At 47.3% G+C, this 18,507-nt stretch overlaps 1 protein-coding gene across 1 annotated transcript; it reads left to right on the top strand.

The window, feature by feature from the left end:
* Positions 1 to 332: 332 nt before the first annotated feature.
* Positions 333 to 14,269, top strand: HDAC3 (histone deacetylase 3). Its single transcript, XM_055812751.1, has 15 exons — positions 333 to 451; positions 718 to 800; positions 5,524 to 5,666; positions 7,008 to 7,089; positions 7,887 to 7,943; positions 8,039 to 8,094; positions 10,155 to 10,288; positions 10,566 to 10,646; positions 10,735 to 10,808; positions 11,044 to 11,108; positions 11,461 to 11,550; positions 11,668 to 11,726; positions 12,104 to 12,183; positions 12,568 to 12,725; positions 13,013 to 14,269. Exons 1-15 carry the CDS (start codon positions 397 to 399, stop codon positions 13,080 to 13,082), a joined length of 1,287 nt encoding a protein of 428 aa, XP_055668726.1. The 5' UTR covers positions 333 to 396; the 3' UTR covers positions 13,083 to 14,269.
* The last annotated feature ends 4,238 nt before the right edge of the window (positions 14,270 to 18,507 follow it).

The raw sequence follows: 18,507 nt of genomic DNA, 5'->3' as shown, positions 1-18,507 counted from the left end.
GACCGGAAGGCAGCTGTAGGCCTACAGAAGAGAATCCAGTGGGTGACGGATTACCTGGGAGTAACTGGGGGCAGCTGGGGGACCCTGGTGAGGGGCAGTAGGGGTGACTAGGGACAGCTGAGGCAGATGCAGGGTTATGGGAGAGAATCCAGCAGGCATCTGGGAACAGCTGGGGTGGCTGGGGGCAGCTGGAGGTGACTGGGGGTAGCTGGGGGGGTGACTGGGGCAGGCGCTGGGACCGCGGGGACGCCGCCGCGCTGCTGGCCCTGGCCCCGGCCCCGGCCCTCCGGCAAGCCCCGCCCCCGACCGGCGCGCAGGCGGGTGTGAGCTCACGGCGCCGTCGCGGCGTGATGACGTAAGCGGGAGCGCGCGGCGGCGGGTCCCGGCATCTCCGCCATGGCGAAGACCGTGGCCTACTTTTACGACCCGGACGTGGGCAACTTCCACTACGGTGCGGGCTGCGGGGCTGGAGGAGAACCGGGGCGGCGGCGGAGGGGCCGGGCCCGGCTCGAGGCGGGTGTACTGCCTAGCCCGGCCCTGGCTGGCCGGAGCGGCGTGGGGCCGGTCCCCTCACGCCGCCGCGGGGCCGAGCGGGCCTGGTAGGGGGGGTCGGCGGTCCCGTCACGGCCCCACGCTGGGCCCGTCCTCGGGGGGGCGAGGCGGGGGGGGGCGGCTGGTGTTGCTCCCCCGGGTGACTCCGTGCCGTTTCCCTTCCAGGAGCGGGGCACCCCATGAAGCCGCATCGCCTGGCCCTGACCCACAGCCTGGTCCTGCACTACGGGCTCTACAAGAAGATGATAGTAAGCGGCACTTCTGGGGCCCGGCGGCGGTCCCCCTGCCAGGCGGTGGGGGAAGAGCAGCTGCGGCTGGTGGCTTCAGGCGAGCCGCTGCCAGGATGGGGGTTTTAGGCCTTGGCACACATGAAAGGTGCCAGAGAGCTGTGCGCTTCACTGCAGGCTTCAGTCGTGGCCTCCACGTTAAGACTTGGCCTGTGTTAGTAGGTTCTCAACAGCTTTCTTGCATTGCTGCCTCTCCTTCAGCTCCACTTTTGGCACAGCAGATAACAAAGTTGTTGCAGACAAGGCCTAGAGCAGTCTCGGGCATTCTTATCTGCCTGAGACCCTACCACACCACCCATGGCCGGTTTGAAAAGCACCATTGCTAATTGGCAGTGTCTTGTTCAAACCTGTGCTTACAGCAGCAGGACCACTGGGGACCATGCATGAAATTTCGATGTCTGTAGCCACTTGTAGGAAGGACCCAGTGACCATTGCGGACTGTGTGATCGTAGAGTAGTAAAGCTAAAAAAAAAAAAAAAATGCCTCAAGAGGCTTGCTCATTCACCTTGATGCTTTAACAGGGTTTACTAATCCTATCTCATACCTGATCAGTCATTGTCCAACCTGCTTTTCAAAACCTTTGTTGCTCAACCAGTTCAAACAACCTAGTCCAGTGCACTCCAGTTCTTACTGTTAAATTTTCTTTTCTGGAAATTTAGCCTATGTAAACCTGATAAAACATGATCAGCGTGTAGCGATAATCAAAAAGAAAACTTAAATCTTATCTTTCAAGAAATGAACTAGGTTTTGGGTAATGGAATATCACCAAACATGTGGTAACCTTCTTCTGAAGTATATTTATTTTACTTGGTGTAAGCAGGATTGAACCAAGCTCCTTTCCCTAGAATCCTTGTTCACTTTTCTGCCTGGTCTTGTGGCACAGAGCAAATGAAAAGCTCTCAGGAGTACAGGGCATATAACAGTGCCTCATGATACAAGATCAAGGTAGGAATGGTAAAGGTCTTCCATAATTCTGCCCCTTTTTGAGATGGTCTTTGCCCATTTTGATGGGCAGAACATGCTACCTGCAGCTGCTGATCATTATGGTGCAACTCATTTTTGTTGGTTTAGTCTTGCTTTTGTTGCAGCAGGGTTGCTTCTGAATGGTTTCGGACTTTTGAGCAATTTAATTCCTAGGCTGACTGGCATGGCTCCAGGTGGTGCTATCTGATCCAGAGGCTGGGTGTAGCTGCAGCCTGTTGTCTCCACAGCCTGTGATTTGTTTGATGTGTCCTGAAGAAGGGCCCCAACCCAGAATGAAAGTGTAGGCTACAGCTCCAGGCATTCTGGTTTTATGTACATATATGTATGTATTTATGTATGTACATATGTGGGCATACAAACACGCATTTACAGTGTCTTTTCTTGGGAATTGCCTTGTTAAAAGAGGTGAAGCGCGCTTCTGTCACAGGCATCATTGTGCATAGCTAGCAGACAGGGAGGGGAGGTGAAAGAAGGGCACAAAACCATCATTGTTGTGACCTGCAGGGAGTGTTAGGACTTTCCCCTGTCCTTGCTCTTCATGCTCATACATGCCATGTGTGTTCCACACCGTTCTACAACTGGGCTCTGCTCCTTGTGATGCTCTGTCAACCAGCCGCTTCTCCTGTTGCTCATGAACCTGAACTGGATGACTCTGGAGGTTACTGTGAGGTGTGTGCTCTCAAAATGATTAGGAACTCAGTTGTGGGTTGGTGATTGCAAGGAACTGATAACAGTTGGGATTGTTTTGAGGCTGTGGAGAAGAAAGTGTAATCAACTTGTCTAAGTGATGTTTTCACATCTGCAGTATGCTTTAGGGATAAATCATAAGTTGGTGTGAAAACATGGCAATTGTGCAGAGCTGTCGGACAGAAACGTGCGAATTCCAGTCCCTCTCCAGCTAGATCAGGCACCTCTCCAGACTGTCATTAGCTTCCCAAGTTCCCTCAACACAACCATTAGACATTAAGCAAAACTTCCACTGCACCCTCAAAGACTAAATATTTAGGTTTTGTGATACCAAAAAAGCCTTTCTTAAAGGTCACTTCTCAAGCGCTTGAGAATCGGGCAATGTTAAAATCAAAGTTGTATCACTGTGAGCAAAAGAGAAGTATTAGACCAGTGGTTTTAATTGTGGCATGTTTAATGTCTTCTCCACTATATGGGCAGGACAAGGTGCAACAATCTTGGAAGTTTGGCAGCATTACAGTTTTCCTGCTTTTTATTTTTTAGGGCAGAGACTGAACAGCCAAACCAATGCAAGTGGGGCAGAGGGAAAAGCTAGGTCTTGGCTACTTTGTAGCTGCCCATCGGTGCTGCACAACTGTGTCTTTATCCCTAGCACTGTACAAGTGCCTGGTGTTTGGCATGGGTTCAACATTAAGCTCTTGCACTGCCACCGTATCTGCTTCTGTGGTGAGAGACTTGCAAATTGACTGAAAGTAAATAGAAAATAAGCTGTCCCAAAACTAAAGCACAATGTCAGTTTTTAAAGGAAGGTACTAAAACAGAACAGTGGAACAGTTCCTTGATGCAATATATAAAATTAATGTGATACGTCTAAACATTAGAAAAGCTTCCCTGTGTAATTAATATAATTCCCTAGTAAAATCACATGCAGCCTCAGTGACCTGCTGTTGCACTCACAGGGGGATGCAGCTGGAGTATACTTGGGGTGCGTGGAATCTTTGCAGAAGCTGTCTTTCAGATTTTTACTGTAAATGTATGAACCTCTATGAATAATTTCCTTAGTTGGCACTTTTCTTGCAGAAACGGCAAAAAGCATATTCTGATGTAACACTTCTATTACTATGTCTGAATTAGGCAGAGCTGTACACTCTGCCACGTTTTCAGTCTTGAAACCCTTCTGTAGAGGTTATATTTTCCACTAGATGCCATCATGAAGCTGAAAACCACAGAGGAAACTTCATCCTGAACAGTCAGTGAGACTGGTAAAGTGATGGGCAAATAAAAGTGGGAATTATGGCCAGTTTTGACTATAAAAAGTCCTGTTAACTGCACTGTGGCTACATCATTATCTGCCCTCTCTACCGCCTCCAAATAAGAGGTCACCGTCCTGTCAGGCAGGGTTTGTCTCTTCACACCTTTCCCAGCTTATCTGTGGCTGTGGTGCACAAGCGCATGGTGAACCAAGACTCGGCGTTGCTGAAAGAGGAAGGGTTGTCCTGCTGCTCACCTTCCCTGCTCCTCCACTGCATCTTCCCTCTGCCTTTCTTGGCTGTGTCTGGAAGCTGTTGGATCCCTGACACAACCCACTAACTCAGCAAAACCAGGAGAGTTTTCTACAGAGTTGGCTAAACAAGGCAGCTAACAGAGGGGGGGCTGAGTGCCAGAGCTTGCTTAGGGAGGTGGATGGGATTGCTGGGAGCAGGGTGAAGGGTGGAAGGAGGCAGGTTTCTTCTGACAGCAGCTGAGTCTGTCTTGAAGCTTTTGGTCTTCCCCACCGCTCCTTCTCTTTCTAAGTTTTGAATCACATCCCTACATTTTGTTGTCCAAGAGAGCCTCAGGATATCCAGTGAGAGCTATTTCTGTGGTGCGAGCTGCTGCTTCAGTGTTGGTTTTGGTCTTGTTTGATTTTAGTCAATCGTCTGGATTCCTGGGAGATACTGTGCAGAGCCCCTGTGGGGAATAGGCTTTGCCTTCACCCTTAGCAGCTGCACTGATGGCTCGTGCTTGTCAGTTGTCTCATCCTCCTTGTTCGAGTTGTCAGAGACAGTAGCCTCTGAGAAACACCAAAACCCACGCATCCGTGTGGAAAACGCCAGACCACATGCAGACCAGTTCAGGAAAGGAGATGATGGGTTTGTTAGGGTATATTGTGTTTCTGAAAATTAACACATTTCCTGCTTAGCCCAGGAAATGGGCACGTTGGTGCAGTTGCCCTGATAAATTTTCCCTTTGGAGACAAGCCTGTGCATGTTACTATTTTTTTTTGTGTTCCACTTTTTCTATAAAGTGCATGCTTTAATTAAGAAAATTGAGAAACACAAAAAAGTTCTCATATTGATTTCAGTGTAACTGTAATTTCATCTTGCCATGTATATGGTGTTAATTTTTAACTTCCTAAATATAGAGGTATGTGTGTTAAGTGCCAAACTGGCAAACCTGTATTGTCACAAGATCTTTAATTTGAATCCATCCAGTTCCCTGACCATTTTTTTTGCTGGCTTTCTGAAGGAAACAAAGCTTATGCAATTCTTCCATCTGTCTGTGAGCTTTCTCTAAATAAATTTGAACCTATCGGCCTATTACAGGCAAATCTGACAGAGGGAAACCACCGCTGTATCAAGATCTTAAAATTGTATGAATGCTGGTGACTGATAAGGGAGTAGTTCCCCCCAGTAAAGAAAAAGCTGTGGTTTGAACTCAGCTGTTTTATTTTGCTAGCTTACCCAAGGAAGGGGGGTGTGCAGTGGGGGAAGGCAGGCATCAGAGAATGTGGTAAGAGCTGCAGTTATAAGAAGCAGGAAATGGGTTTATGGCTGAAAGAAAAATCAGTAGGAAAGCAGACTTCATGGAGCAATATTGAATTTAAATGAACATGAATATCAGGAAGCCAATGAATTGGAACATTTTCTTTCTATACCTCGTGCATGTTGTTTGTCAATTAGCTGGAGATTTCTTAGAGCCAAAGCAAATGCAAGTTTAGGTGGGAAATAAGTCTTGCCTTTTTCTCTTGAAGGTTTTCAAACCATACCAGGCATCCCAGCATGACATGTGCCGATTCCACTCCGAGGACTACATAGACTTTCTGCAGAGAGTAAGTCCCAACAACATGCAGGGATTTACCAAGAGCCTCAATGCCTTCAACGTGGGTGATGACTGGTGAGTGCTCTGTGTTTCCTGTGAACCCACAGTCAGAAGGGGTGCTCCTGCATTGCTAGTGTCCAGAGAGCTCTTTTAGAGTGTCCCATTTCTTATTGTTTTTAACCAGAACAAGGTGCATGTCCCTCCTGTGTTTATCAGATTACCGGAACCTCCTTGATTCCTTTGCCTTCTCTTTAGATGCTGCAGTCTTCCTTTTTAGATCTGTGTTTAGGCTGTAAGCTTGTTAGGTTAGAGACTATATCTCCACTTGTTCTTGCAGTGCTGCAGTTCTTGAACATGCTAAGTATCTTAATTGCCTGTCATTTTAGCGTGCATGTTAAATTCAATACAGTGTTGAGAGCCTGATTTTCCAGTAGAACCAAGGAGATACTCATGCTTCTGTACAAAACTACATGAGATCTTGTTGAGAATATTCAATTCCAGTCTTTAATGCTTGTGAGAGATGAAACTTGAAAGAAATGGGTGGAAGGGCTCTGTGGGTGACTGAGGAAATAGCAATATGCCTTCTCTGGTTGAGGATTACAAGGGCTATCAAGAGAGTAAATTGTTCTTATGTATTCTGTGGAGGGGAAAACTGTAAGTACTAGGAGGGGAGGAGTTATGTTAGCTAGAGAACAGTGTAATCCATAGAAGGATATTAGTATAGCCTGGTTTTTAAAATACAGGCTGAGAATCAGAAGTCTGTTCTCTAACCTTGCTGTTCTGATGATCAGAAACCATCGTCTTCTCAGAACTGAAAGGGGAAATAAAACCCCATGGTCTTTTAAGCTGTGCAAGCTGGTGCCACAGGGGCTCCATGTCCTGTGTTTCTGTACTCTCCCAGTGCCTGGGCTGGCTCTGCGTGGTGGGATGGATCAGACCTTAGCACTGTCTTAAGAGCAGCATTCATCTCCGGTTGCAGTACAGCATGCGTGTGGAAGCCCTGTGGCTGGGATCTGCCAGATACAGCCAGGGAGGAGGTAGTGCAGGAGCAGAGCAGTCCTCTCCTCTCCTGATGCAGTGTCTCACATCATGTCCTGGCTCTGGGCACATGTCAGCAAGGCAGATGCTGGCAGACACTGTGAGCAGGGGAGCCTTTTCAGGGCAAGCTTGGAAGCTTTGGCAATCTTTATCAAATTCACTGAGTTTCCCATTGTGTTTGCAGCCAAATTGCTCGCCTGCTGGTACTTGGTGTGTTACAAGCAGGGTCAGAATGATCCCAAATTAACTCTTTCACAGAGAATGAGTTTTGATCTTGCTCAGGTAATGTCCCTGGACAGTTTTATTCCTGGCTTTGTTCTGGAGAAACAGGGAGGAATGAGATTATGTTCTGTGTTTGAATCGTGGTTTCTTTTTCAGTCCAGTGTTTCCAGGCCTCTTTGAATTCTGCTCTCGCTATACTGGGGCCTCCCTGCAGGGAGCAACACAGCTGAACAACAAGGTAACTGAGCTGATGCACTTATCTTTTGAAACACAGGCATAAGCCAACTGGTTTTCAATTTAAGGAGAACCTCATGGATTTGTTTTGTAAAACAGCATAACAAGCACTGCTGTGTTGGGGCATAAATACCTAGTGCTGTAGGACTGTTAAGCTTGAGACCATTCCTGTCCTGTCGGAGGCAACCATTTAGTAGATGTTTAATCCAGAAGGAGTCAGAGGATACTAATGCTGCACATACTAAAATCACAAACTGCTCTTAGTGCTGTAGAACAAACCTGGGGTCTTCAGTGAAACTGGCTGCTGGGAGACCTCGAGAGTGCTGCTAGGTCTGTGCTATGGAAATGCACTGAATAAGACCATGCAGAAGGTCTGAAGAGAAGGGTCCCTTGGGAGAGTATATATATATTAAAAAAAAAAAGTACAAAGATTTGAGTCTTTTAGAGACCTGAGAAGGGTCTAATGGGTGTAAAGAACAAGTGCAGGAACAAAGTGTATATGCCAGGTGCTCTGCCTGCTGCTGGCTGGAGGGGAGGCAGTGGTAGTGGGAGGTAATCTTTTCTGATCTAATGGAGAATATAAAGCACAGGACTAATCCAGTATGGGCCTAATGTAACCAAAACTGTTGTCTGGGCTAACAACCAAGATGGAGCTTTGGAAAGGCCTCCGTAGGAGAAGGAAAGGCTAGAAGGGTGTTTGTGGGCCACAGCACTGGCCAGGTTGAAGTGGGTGCAGCGAGGAAGTGGGTGCAAGGTTGTTGTTACTATGTTGTCACCTTTAACTTATCTTTACTTTCTTAGATCTGTGATATTGCAATAAACTGGGCAGGGGGCCTGCATCATGCCAAAAAGTTTGAGGTAATGAGGCAAATCTGTGCATTCCTCTGTCTTTTTGAGGCCCAGGCTCTTGTGTTGATCTCATTCTAATCTGGTTGGTTTTCTCTGTCTTACAGGCTTCTGGGTTTTGTTACGTTAACGACATAGTTATTGGCATCCTGGAGCTGCTCAAGTAAGGGCATGGAGCAAATGCAGTACTGTCCTGACTGGCGTGTGATTTCCCTCTGCTGCTTCTGTTCTCTCTGTCTGTTTCCCCTGCTTTGTTTGCCATTTTAGAGTCTGGGAAAGCCAACAACTAGATTTTTGTCCTGGCCTCCTCTTCAGGCACAAGAAGGGGGACTTGAGAATTGCATTATCTGATTCCAGTTTGTTGCATGCAGCTTAAGGGATACAGAAGAGTTCTTCAACTCCATTTCTCATCCATCTGTGAAATATTAATTTCAGGGTCTTCTGAGACTCGGTGTTTTTGCCACAGTGAGCCTTTTGTAAGTAAATACAAACTATGGCTCACTGGAAACAGTTAAATGACTCGAATCTTTCCTGATTTGCTTGAGTGGCTTAAGAACAGAATTTGAACAACACATGGATGATCAAAGGACACTTTTCTTTGAGTAGAAGAGAGACATAATTTTTTTCTTTTTAGAAAATGAAAAATAAATTCAGATTGGAAGGAAGAGTTACAGAAATACCTTCCGTTTTTTGGATCGTTTTTGGGGTTGGGCATTTTTTTTTTTTTTTGTATTCTCACATGCCTGCCTTGTCACTGAATCTGAGACAAGATGTTATGAAATTATAAAAAGGTTTGTGGCTGACTGCACAACAGTTTCATGACTGGTGGCAAGCTTACGCACTCTCAAAGTCAGATTTACAGGATTTACTGGGGTTTCTTGTACTTCCTTTCCCTCTGCCAGTCTTCCCTGCTCTGTGTTTGGAACCTCAGGTCTTCATTGTGTATCTCTGCACATGCCGTCATGTCGTCTTGCATGAGTCCCATATGCCAGAGGCTTCAAATACAGCCCAGTAACCCCTCATGAGAGATTTTAATATGTCCCTATTCTTTTATTTCCTGTTTTCAGAAACCGTTTCTGCAGCAGGTGGCTGCATACTTGAGATTTCTTCCTACCATGGGAGTACTGTGGTGCCTCTAACTCTTAGACAATCACTTTCTCCATTTACCAGTGTGCAAGGGCTGCATGTACACATCCCCTTTTTTTCCTTGCAGTCATTTGTCTGCAGGATTAATAATCTGGACTGTTTTAAAATAGTTTGTCTCTCTTCAGAGACTGAGGCAAAGTACTGGTCTACTAATCAGCATGGGTCAGTATCTTCAACCAGTTTGATCAGGTTGCTGCAGACACGCTTAAAGCCATGGTTCCAAGTCAGATGGCACAAACCACGTCCTCCTCTTCTCTGTTTCGATGCTGTTTTGCTTTTCAGGTCCCTCCCTAGTCCCCTAGGGTTTCAGCATGGATGCCAGATCCCCCGTTCTTTGGAGATTTACCAGATGCAGTATTTCCCTATGAAAAGCTGGAGGAGTTCTCTCCAGCCACCCAGACAGCTCTAGGGCCTGGCAGACAGGGGTAGCTTAGGGCCATGTCTCCAGTGCTCAACAGCACATGAACTTTGATCATTACCCCAGTGAATTTACTTGTGATGATATCCCCTTCTTTACCCTCTGTCTCTGTGACCCAGCAGACTTCTCCAGTAAATTTAGTCCAGGCTGGTGGTTTTGGTGCTAGCCAGCTGGGACAGTGCTGCCAGTACTCTGGCACATGAAGGAAGTAAGTTTTCCTACCTCCTCCTTGGCTAGCTTACCTTTCATTTCCTGATATGATTAAAAATAGTTGGAGCTCTTAAAGATTAATGGCATGTTTGTAGAGGAAACAAACCCCCGAATTTTCTAACACCCTGGGTGGTTAAAATAGGTTACCTTCATCATGTGCTTTCAAAGACATTTCTGGCCCTATCTGAAAACTTTATTCTAGTATCTATTTCAAGCACATCAGAAGAAAATGTTTTAGTTGTGGAGTGTGTTTGAGTGTATATGAATGCCTCATATCTAAACTATTTGATATGCCTCAGATGGGACAGGCAAGTTCTTTTGGCAAGTGGACTTGCAGGTAGGTGTCAGTGGTGGTTTTCAGAGCACCAGGTGATACTGAGGCATGTGGGGGATAGTGAGGTTGGGTATGGTGCAGACACTAATGCTGGTTTTCCTCATATATTCAACAGGTATCATCCACGCGTTCTGTACATTGATATTGATATCCATCATGGAGATGGTGTGCAGGAGGCTTTCTACTTGACGGACCGTGTCATGACAGTGTCCTTTCACAAATATGGGAACTATTTCTTTCCTGGTACAGGTATGTATTTTCCCTTGTAGTGTGAACCTGGCCTTGCTTCAGAATCCTTTGAAAGCTCTGCTGGAGTGTAAAAGTGTGAAATCATGAAATCAAAGCTTCAGGGAGAAATGGTGAAGAAAGGGCTTGGAAAATCAGCTAGAGGGTAACAGAAGTGTAGTTATTTGTAAGAAAAAGGGATCCTAGCTAGGTTAAGAGATCTCAACCCAGACCAGATTTGGCCTTTCCACACCTCTGAAGTCTCAGAGCTGTTGTGATTCTCCTGTCTTTCCCTGGCCAGGTGACATGTATGAAGTTGGTGCAGAGAGCGGTCGTTACTACTGTCTCAACGTGCCTCTACGAGATGGCATTGATGACCAAAGTAGGTGTTGCATGGCATTTCCCCTTGCCCAGGCATTTGCTAGTCCTCCTGCTCCAGAGCCATGACAAATCTGCCTTTCTCTCCAAAGGTTATAAACACCTCTTCCAGCCAGTCATTAACCAGGTGGTAGATTACTATCAGCCCACCTGCATAGTACTGCAGGTAAGAAAGCAAGCCTCTGCGTATGTCCATCCCTTTCAGAGGCTGTAGGTTGGAGGGGGCTGCTATCAACATGTTACCTTCTGTTCCCGGGGAATCGGGGTTGGTGTGTCCTAGCTGAGCTGCTGTCTGTACCCTCTGGTGAATGAGGATGGCCAGGGGTGGGGGGACACTGATACATGTCTGGAAAGCAGTGCCTCAGTGTCAGAAATTCAGCCGTTCTTTTTCTCTTCCCCAGTGTGGTGCTGATTCTCTCGGTTGTGACCGTTTGGGTTGTTTTAACCTCAGTATAAGAGGACATGGGTAAGTACAGCGGGGCTGGGGCAGAGCAGTTTGTTGAAAGACCATCCTTTAGTCTGAAGGGCTCTAATGTCTCCTCTGCTGTGAGGCTTGAGCTTTGGCCTTCAGCAGCACCAGCAATTTTTTGGGTTTTTTAACACTTGTGTGACAGGAGGAGATCTCAGAATGAGCTTTGTACAAGGCACTGCAGAGCAGGTGGTTCACAGAGTAGCATGTTGTTCTGGCTCCCTTGGTGGAAGCCCTGAACTCCAGGTGTATCCAGCCATGGTGGTGCTTGAGCGCACAGCAGCGTTTCTGACACGTGAATGTGTGCTGCAGTTAACAGCTTTGGCATTTTTTTGTTTGGGGTTTCTAGAGAGTGTGTGGAGTATGTTAAGAGCTTCAACATCCCCTTGCTGGTACTGGGAGGAGGTGGTTACACAGTCCGCAACGTGGCACGATGCTGGTGAGTCTCTTCTCTGCTTGTTGAACGTCACTGACTCAGCAGTTGCCTGTGGGCTTTGTCCCTGCGTGCACTGTGTGATTTTCTCTGGACTGAGCTCATCTTATTCCATGTTTTCAGGACTTACGAAACATCATTGCTTGTAGATGAAGCAATTAGCGAAGAGCTCCCGTACAGCGGTAAGTTGGAATTCCATTTTTTCCTCATTAGCTGAGCTAAAGTATTTGTTATATCAACTGAAGGATTAACACTTCTATTTCTGATCTTAGAGATGGCCTTAGTCCTCTCCTGCCACCCACTTGTAGACTTTGCTGGGCAGACACACTCTTACTGTGTCATGTATCATTTCATTTGGATCATTTTCTATTCAGTGACGTGAGCGTTAGTTTTGCTTGCCCTGTTTCATATAATTCCCTGTGGTTGCAGAGATGTACATCACTCTGTTTTTTAGGGTCTGGTCACTTCTAGCGTGGTGAGAGAGCAAGCTCTGCTCTGCAGAGCAATCTGGGCTGGCTCCCTCGTCTCTCTGCTGTAACTCTGGCTCATTCCATTACAGAGTACTTTGAATACTTTGCTCCAGACTTCACCCTTCATCCTGACGTCAGTACAAGGATTGAAAATCAGAACTCCAGGCAGGTGAGTGCTTGCAGCCTTATTACAGTATCACCAATGTACTTCCAAAACCCTGTGGTTGATGCTCTCTCCTGTGAAACGAAGTAGAGTGCAGGCAAGGAATTCTTGCGGGGCAGAAAACTGGCAAAAGAAAGCAGAACCTTTCCTCTGGGGTGTCAGTCTCATAGCATTTGAGAACCTTGCTGCATTGTTTTACTGGTTTCTGTGTGAGTTTCATTGATGGAATGAACTCTCCTACCTCCTCTGCTCTGATAAATAGCTTTTTGCACAAACTTGTTTCTCATAGCCACCACATAGATGATGCAGGCAGGTAGCAGTGCTAACAGTTGTAACTCTATGTAGACTGCCAGATCTCACTGTGGCGATCCCTCTGTTTTTTCCATGTAGTACTTGGATCAGATCAGGCAGACGATATTTGAGAATCTGAAAATGCTGAACCATGCTCCCAGTGTGCAGATCCATGATGTCCCTTCTGACTTGCTCAGCTACGATCGCACTGATGAGCCTGATCCAGAGGAAAGAGGCTCTGAGGAAAACTACAGCAGGTACCAGATCTTGTTCTGGAGAAACGGGCTTCAGTTTCTGTCCCTGCCAGGATGGGCAGATCATATACTAGAGACCATCTGTTTCCTAGAACAGATACCAAGTCACTTCTGAGTCTCTGGTTTTATCCAGGGAGCGCCTCTCTAGAAATGTGTGGTCTCCTCACGTAATAGTTCATGGGGTGTTTGATTGCAGGGCATCTTCTGACTAGCGGTGTGACCTAGGCGTTCTTCTCTGGCCATGAGGGTGCCAGGGCTCTTCTCACTGATGGTGATTGTCTTTCCCCCAGGCCAGAAGCTGCCAACGAGTTTTATGATGGTGACCACGATAACGACAAAGAGAGTGACGTTGAGATCTGAGGGCTCTGGTGTGGGGCTCTGGACTGTGGGGGGTCCCACATTGGACATGGGTGCTTGGAGCAGGTAACTGGGCCATGCAGGAGCCACTTAGCCCTCCCTTCGTATCTGATTGCATGTGGTGGCAGCAGAAACAACACCACTGCAGGCTTCTACTACTTGGAGAGGCAGAGAGCAGTAAAATGTGTTCCTTGCTTTCCACCACGTGTCATGGTTCCAGCTGGGTTCCAACTCTGGGAAATGGAAATTGGAAGTAGCGCTCAAATCTGTGCTGTGCACTGGCTGGCAGCTGTGCAGCTGCCTTCAGAGGCTGACCTGTGCTGGTTTGTTCACCTGTAACTCCTGTGCAGGCTTCTGCCAGCAAGGTGGGAGCTGGAGCAGTTGTGCCTACAATCTCTGCCTCTCTTCAGCAGCAACACCTGATACATCCTGCTCTCCCTGGCCCTCCACTCAGGTACCCAGTCAACTGCCCTCTGAAGCCTGCACTGAGAGTTGCTTCCTGATGTCTCTTCTAACCATCTGATGCTCCACAGCTCAAGAAAAACTACTCGAGAAGACAAGGCCAGTTGTGGGATAGCAGTCAGGAATGTCCCTGGAGCAGGGAGCATCTTGATGGAGCAGGATGGAAGAATGTATGCAAAGCATAGTCTTGTTCTTTCCCCCCACTACTCAGTTTTGCGTTCACAAGAGTACTGCAAACACTTTGCCAAGTTGGACCTAACTTCCCTGTTTTCTTTATTCTTCAAGAGGCTAAAATCACTGTGGAACAGAGGTTTGGCTGCCAAGGTCAGTAAATAGTGTGTCTTGCACCTCTAATATAGCTTCCAGCTGTGTTTTCCAAGTTCACACATGGTCCTTCTATGTGTTAGCAAGAGATTGAGACTGCTTGCTCGGAGTGGAAGCCATTCCCTCTTGACTGTGCCCAGGAGACATCGCTCTGCTCGTGGTTGAGGGAAGCTGCTTCCTCCCAAGTCCTGTCATCTTGCCCTCACACAGCAGATTTCTCTCAGCTGTCTCTCAAATCCCAGACTTTGCTGCTCCTCCTCCAGTTATCACCTGGTACCTGTCATGGTTTGGAGTGTGCCATTTGGGGAGGCGGGAGGGGTTTAGCCTCTGACTGTCTGTACTGTTCTGTTTGTTTACTGATGTCTTTAAACATTAAATGAAGAGGCAGTATTTTTCTTACCTGACCTGTTCTGTTGTTCGTCTGTTTAATACTCACACCTTTTTGGCTCCTGTACTCCCAAGGACTGAGAACATGCTTATCATCCCTGGCAGGGTAGCATCCTCTGCCGTCTGAATGGAGGGCATTCAGCTCCTCAGAGTATATGCTGGTGAGTTTTCAACATCAGTGCACAATGAGGAGAGTACCCTGAATTGCCTCACAACAGGGCAGGTGGGCTGGTGGACACTCTTGCTTCTGCCTGTGAGTCCAGTAAAAGCTTTGCAGGAAGCTGCAGAGCTGATTCAAAAACCTTAACCTGCATTTGTTTTAAATACCGTGGTTTCTTTGAGTTGCAGTTTCTGTAAGAGCCTGCTCTTTGCAGTCTCACTTTCCTAAAGGCCTTGTTGGTGACTGGTTTTTAGTTCATGTAACTCCAGTGTGAAGCAGACAGTAAGTCAATGTTACTCCTGCTAGGTGCCCAGAGAAATAAGTTACGGTAGAATTAGACTAGGTGTGGAGAGTGGTGATCAAAGGTATAGCACAGCTCCTATATGAGGAATAACTCCATGGATGAGGATCCATCAGCTGGGGAGAGAACTGAGCTGGGAAAGAAAGAAGCCGTAAGGTTTATAGAATCAGGAGTGTTGAACACAGTTTCTCCAACTGTTACATATTAAAGGAGCATCAAATGAAACTACCAAGGGGTCAACCCAAAAGGAAGAGGTCGCTTTGCACACATCTAGTTGAGCCATACAAGCTTTTTAATGTGGCCATGAACGTGGCTTCCAAAAGGGATTGGAATGGGGGATGGAATTTCAGGTTTGTTAATACAAAGACACTCCTGGGTGCAAATTGTGGGTGACTGGGTGCATGCTCTGGAGAAACACTGTTGTGTACTTACTCTGTGCTTGTACCATTCCTACATTTATTATTTGGCCACGGCAGAGTGGACACTGGGCTAGGTGGACCTTACTCTGACCCCTCTTTGGTCAGCTGTATTTGTTTCTAGTATTCTGTAGCCCATAAAATGTTCTTTACAAAGTAGAAGACAGAAAATGCTGCTCCATTGACTAGCTGGACTTCTGAAAAAAAGTGTTTGTGCCCCAGTAGAAAGGAGATGTGTTTTATTCTGGCTTACCATCTCACCTGGTGTCAGACAGCTGGCTTGTTGCCTCTGCTTCTGTCATCACCCTCTGCAGCAAAACTGATTACAGGAGGAATCCAGGCTCCCACCTTGGGTAGCAGGAAGTGTTGGCTTTTGAAAAATAAAATAATTCCCTCTTTAAATTCTTTCTTACGTATGAAGGTGGGAATGCCCTTGCCTTGCAAACCTCACAGCACTGTCCAGGCTTTCTCTTTTCAGAGCACTGCTCAGTCCTGCATTTTGAAATAGGGCTGGAAACTGGGATTATCGTCTTACCTGGGTTTCTAAGGGTGGATTTGTTTTCCTTGATTTGGGAAAATGGCTAAGAAAACAGGTTCAGTCTGTAGAGATACTCTTTTTTTTCCCCACTGTTGTATTTTCCCACTGGAGCAGAGCTATTAAAAATAAGAAACCGCACTACACTTGCTATCTGATATTGCAGGGCTACTGGAGCTGCATTAGACCAGCATTTATCCCTGGCCTTGGCCAGTCATGGACACAGTGCCAGGGTGAGCCCAGGGCGAGCCCTGCACCCGCCTCCGTGTCCCAGGTAAGGTGGCAAACCTGCACCTCCTGCCTGCTGGGTGGCAAGATGGAGCCGGCGCCGGACGACTGCTAGGGTGTTCCTTAAAACAGGATGGGCTGGCAGTGACTGAAATTAAGTGAGGCCTGATTTAATTATCTGTAGGAAACGTTTGAGGACATACCCTTGCACATCACAGAAGCATCATCGGCAGTTTCTACAGCACCAGGCTGTGCTGAGTCACGGTGGCAGTTTCTACAGCACTGGGCTGTGCTGAGTCACAGTGGTGGATGGGCAGCAGGGCTCAGGAGAGGGCAAAAACGATCTTGGGTGCTAGACCATGTTTTTTCCTCTCACAGTTTTTCTTTTGTTGCTCTCTTGCACCCTAGCCCAGCCTGGGGACCCAAGAGAGGTGCTGGGGACGTGTGCCCCTCCCCTGGGGGTAGCTGGGAAGCTGGGCCTCATTAATACTCATATCTGGTGCGACAGCCTTTCTGCAAAAAAAACGCGTAAATAATTCCCATTCTATGTTTTCATTCTTGCCCTTTAATTTTGCATTTTCAGGACACTCTAGAAATACCAAGTTTAGCCGTCGTTGTTGCTCAGTTTGGCTTAATGGATCAGCCCAGTATCCTAAAGCCCCTTCTACATCAAAAGCTGGAGTAGGAGGTGTTTGCACTCCTGTTACAGCACCCAGCTGACGGATGGGGTGAAAATGTGCCCCTGTGAGGTCATAAAAATCCAAAATGACGCTGGGAGTGTGTGTAGTACATGAAGTTGTGCTTGTGCATTTTAATAATCAAGTAATGCTGTTTATTTTCAGGTTTCAATGGGTGGATGCCCAAGGGTGGGATCCAAAGCCTTTCAGGAGCTGCTGTCATGGAAAGCAGAAAGGCAAAGCCTGGCTTGGTAGGGACCAAGCAGGCTCCTGACTACAAGTCTGTGGTTTGCGCTTCTCAGGCTTTCTTCCCTGTTTATCCTCACTGACACTAGGATGGTGCAAACAAAAAACTGGGGTTTTCTTTCAGCACTACACAGTGCATCTCTAGCACCCTGTTTGATCTTCATGGACAGATCGCTGGGATGCCTTCATACATATTTGCCAGCTCCCTAACAGTTGAGACAAACCTAATAAACCACAAAACGTCTCTGAGGCCTGTTTCAACCACTGACTTTTGGGGTTGGGAGCAGACTCTACTTCACTATTGTGCTTCCAGCTGTAGCTTGCTCACCAGACATCTTCTGAGGTCACCCTGCAGCATTTTTCCTTCTCTCAGCTCATGGGAGGAAGGTATCAAGTCACCAAGTGATGGTATGGGTCACCTGTTAATGCTGCCTTCTGCTTGTTTTTCATGATAAGGGAAGTTGGCGGCATCTTGTGAGTAGAAAGATGGGGATTTGAGGTAGACCTGATCATTTGGTATGTGCTTCAGGGTGGTACATTGTTTGGGCAACTGAGCATGAGCTGAACACTGGCATGTTCTTGTTTCTGCTTCAGATAGAGAGGCTGAATGAAGATCTTGAAGACACCAAGAGAGAAATGGCTTCAGACTCTTCTTCCCTGCCTGCAGCTTTGCTTCCAGGCACTGCAGGGAGCATCCAGCCACCACCACCCACCCACTACCAGAGACTGTTTCTGGAGACTTCCCACCAGTTCCTCTGCTCTTAAGTTGTTCTGGCATACCACCACCTCCATCTCCATGAGGAATGGGTATTCCCCCTCCTGCTCTTGGCTTCAGACTCAGGGGAGCCTATGCACCTCTGCTGCTTCCATGGGGATCATCTCCAAAGAAGATTCTCAGCCAGCCATACAATGGTGAAGGCCACACTGGACTAAGGTAGGACCTACATTTTTAAAGACCACCTTCCACCTTGTTCTTTCACCCCAGAAAATTTGTCCTTTCCCTTGCGTCTCATCTCACATCACCCTGAGTTTCATGTCTGAGGAGTTTCATGGCCCTGCTTTCTGTACTTTATAGAAAAGCCAGTTTTCTGTGGAAGGGAGGTGATTTCTTCTTTGCCTCTGCATGCAGAGAGGGCAGGGCAGAACACACAGGGCCCTGAAATCCTCCGGAAACAGTGCAGGAGTCCAGCTTGCAGCATGCTGGCACATGTTTTCCTCTGCCACCTTTAACAGCTCTGGTTGGATGGTCTTCATCACTGACCTAAGGTGTCTCTCCTATGTAAGCTGGCAGTCCTTAGTAAGATCTCCTGAAGACCTGGAGGCCCTTCTGGATGGTGAGGGGAGGGAGGGATCTCCTGGCTAAGCCACAGCTGCATGATGCCTGCATCTCGGTGTGACTCAGGAGCAGCCTGAGAGGCAGAGCCAGGTCAGCTGTAGGCAGCGTTTGTGGTCGTAGCAAGATACTGCACGGTGTGGTGTGACACTCGCTGTTCTACTGTCTCCGCCTTACATCCTCTTGAGTATGGATACTGTGCTTTGCGCTTGCTTTCTGTACCATCCCTCTCATTTCTGCTTGATTACCTGTCCCAACAGTTGTGTTAAGGGTAGGCTGCCTGGCGAAGATGCCTGCTGGGCACCACGTACAGCCAGTTACTGCTTTTCTCGCTGGTATTCCTTCCTCCCACTTGCTCC

The sequence above is a fragment of the Falco peregrinus genome, chromosome 8 (assembly GCF_023634155.1).
Source record: "Falco peregrinus isolate bFalPer1 chromosome 8, bFalPer1.pri, whole genome shotgun sequence".
Taxonomy (NCBI): domain Eukaryota; kingdom Metazoa; phylum Chordata; class Aves; order Falconiformes; family Falconidae; genus Falco; species Falco peregrinus.
The sequence above is the reverse complement of the archived record's forward strand: the minus strand, read 5'-3'. Positions and strand labels throughout refer to the sequence as shown.

What these genes read in the sequence shown, in the direction of transcription:
- HDAC3 (XM_055812751.1), top strand. Translation starts at nt 397, where the DNA reads ATGGCGAAGACCGTGGCCTACTTTTACGACCCGGACGTGGGCAACTTC. An exon ending in AGATGGCATTGATGACCAAA is followed by an intron (nt 10,647 to 10,734) that starts GTAGGTGTTGCA and finishes TTCTCTCCAAAG; the next exon opens with GTTATAAACACCTCTTCCAG. An exon ending in CCACCTGCATAGTACTGCAG is followed by an intron (nt 10,809 to 11,043) that starts GTAAGAAAGCAA and finishes TCTCTTCCCCAG; the next exon opens with TGTGGTGCTGATTCTCTCGG.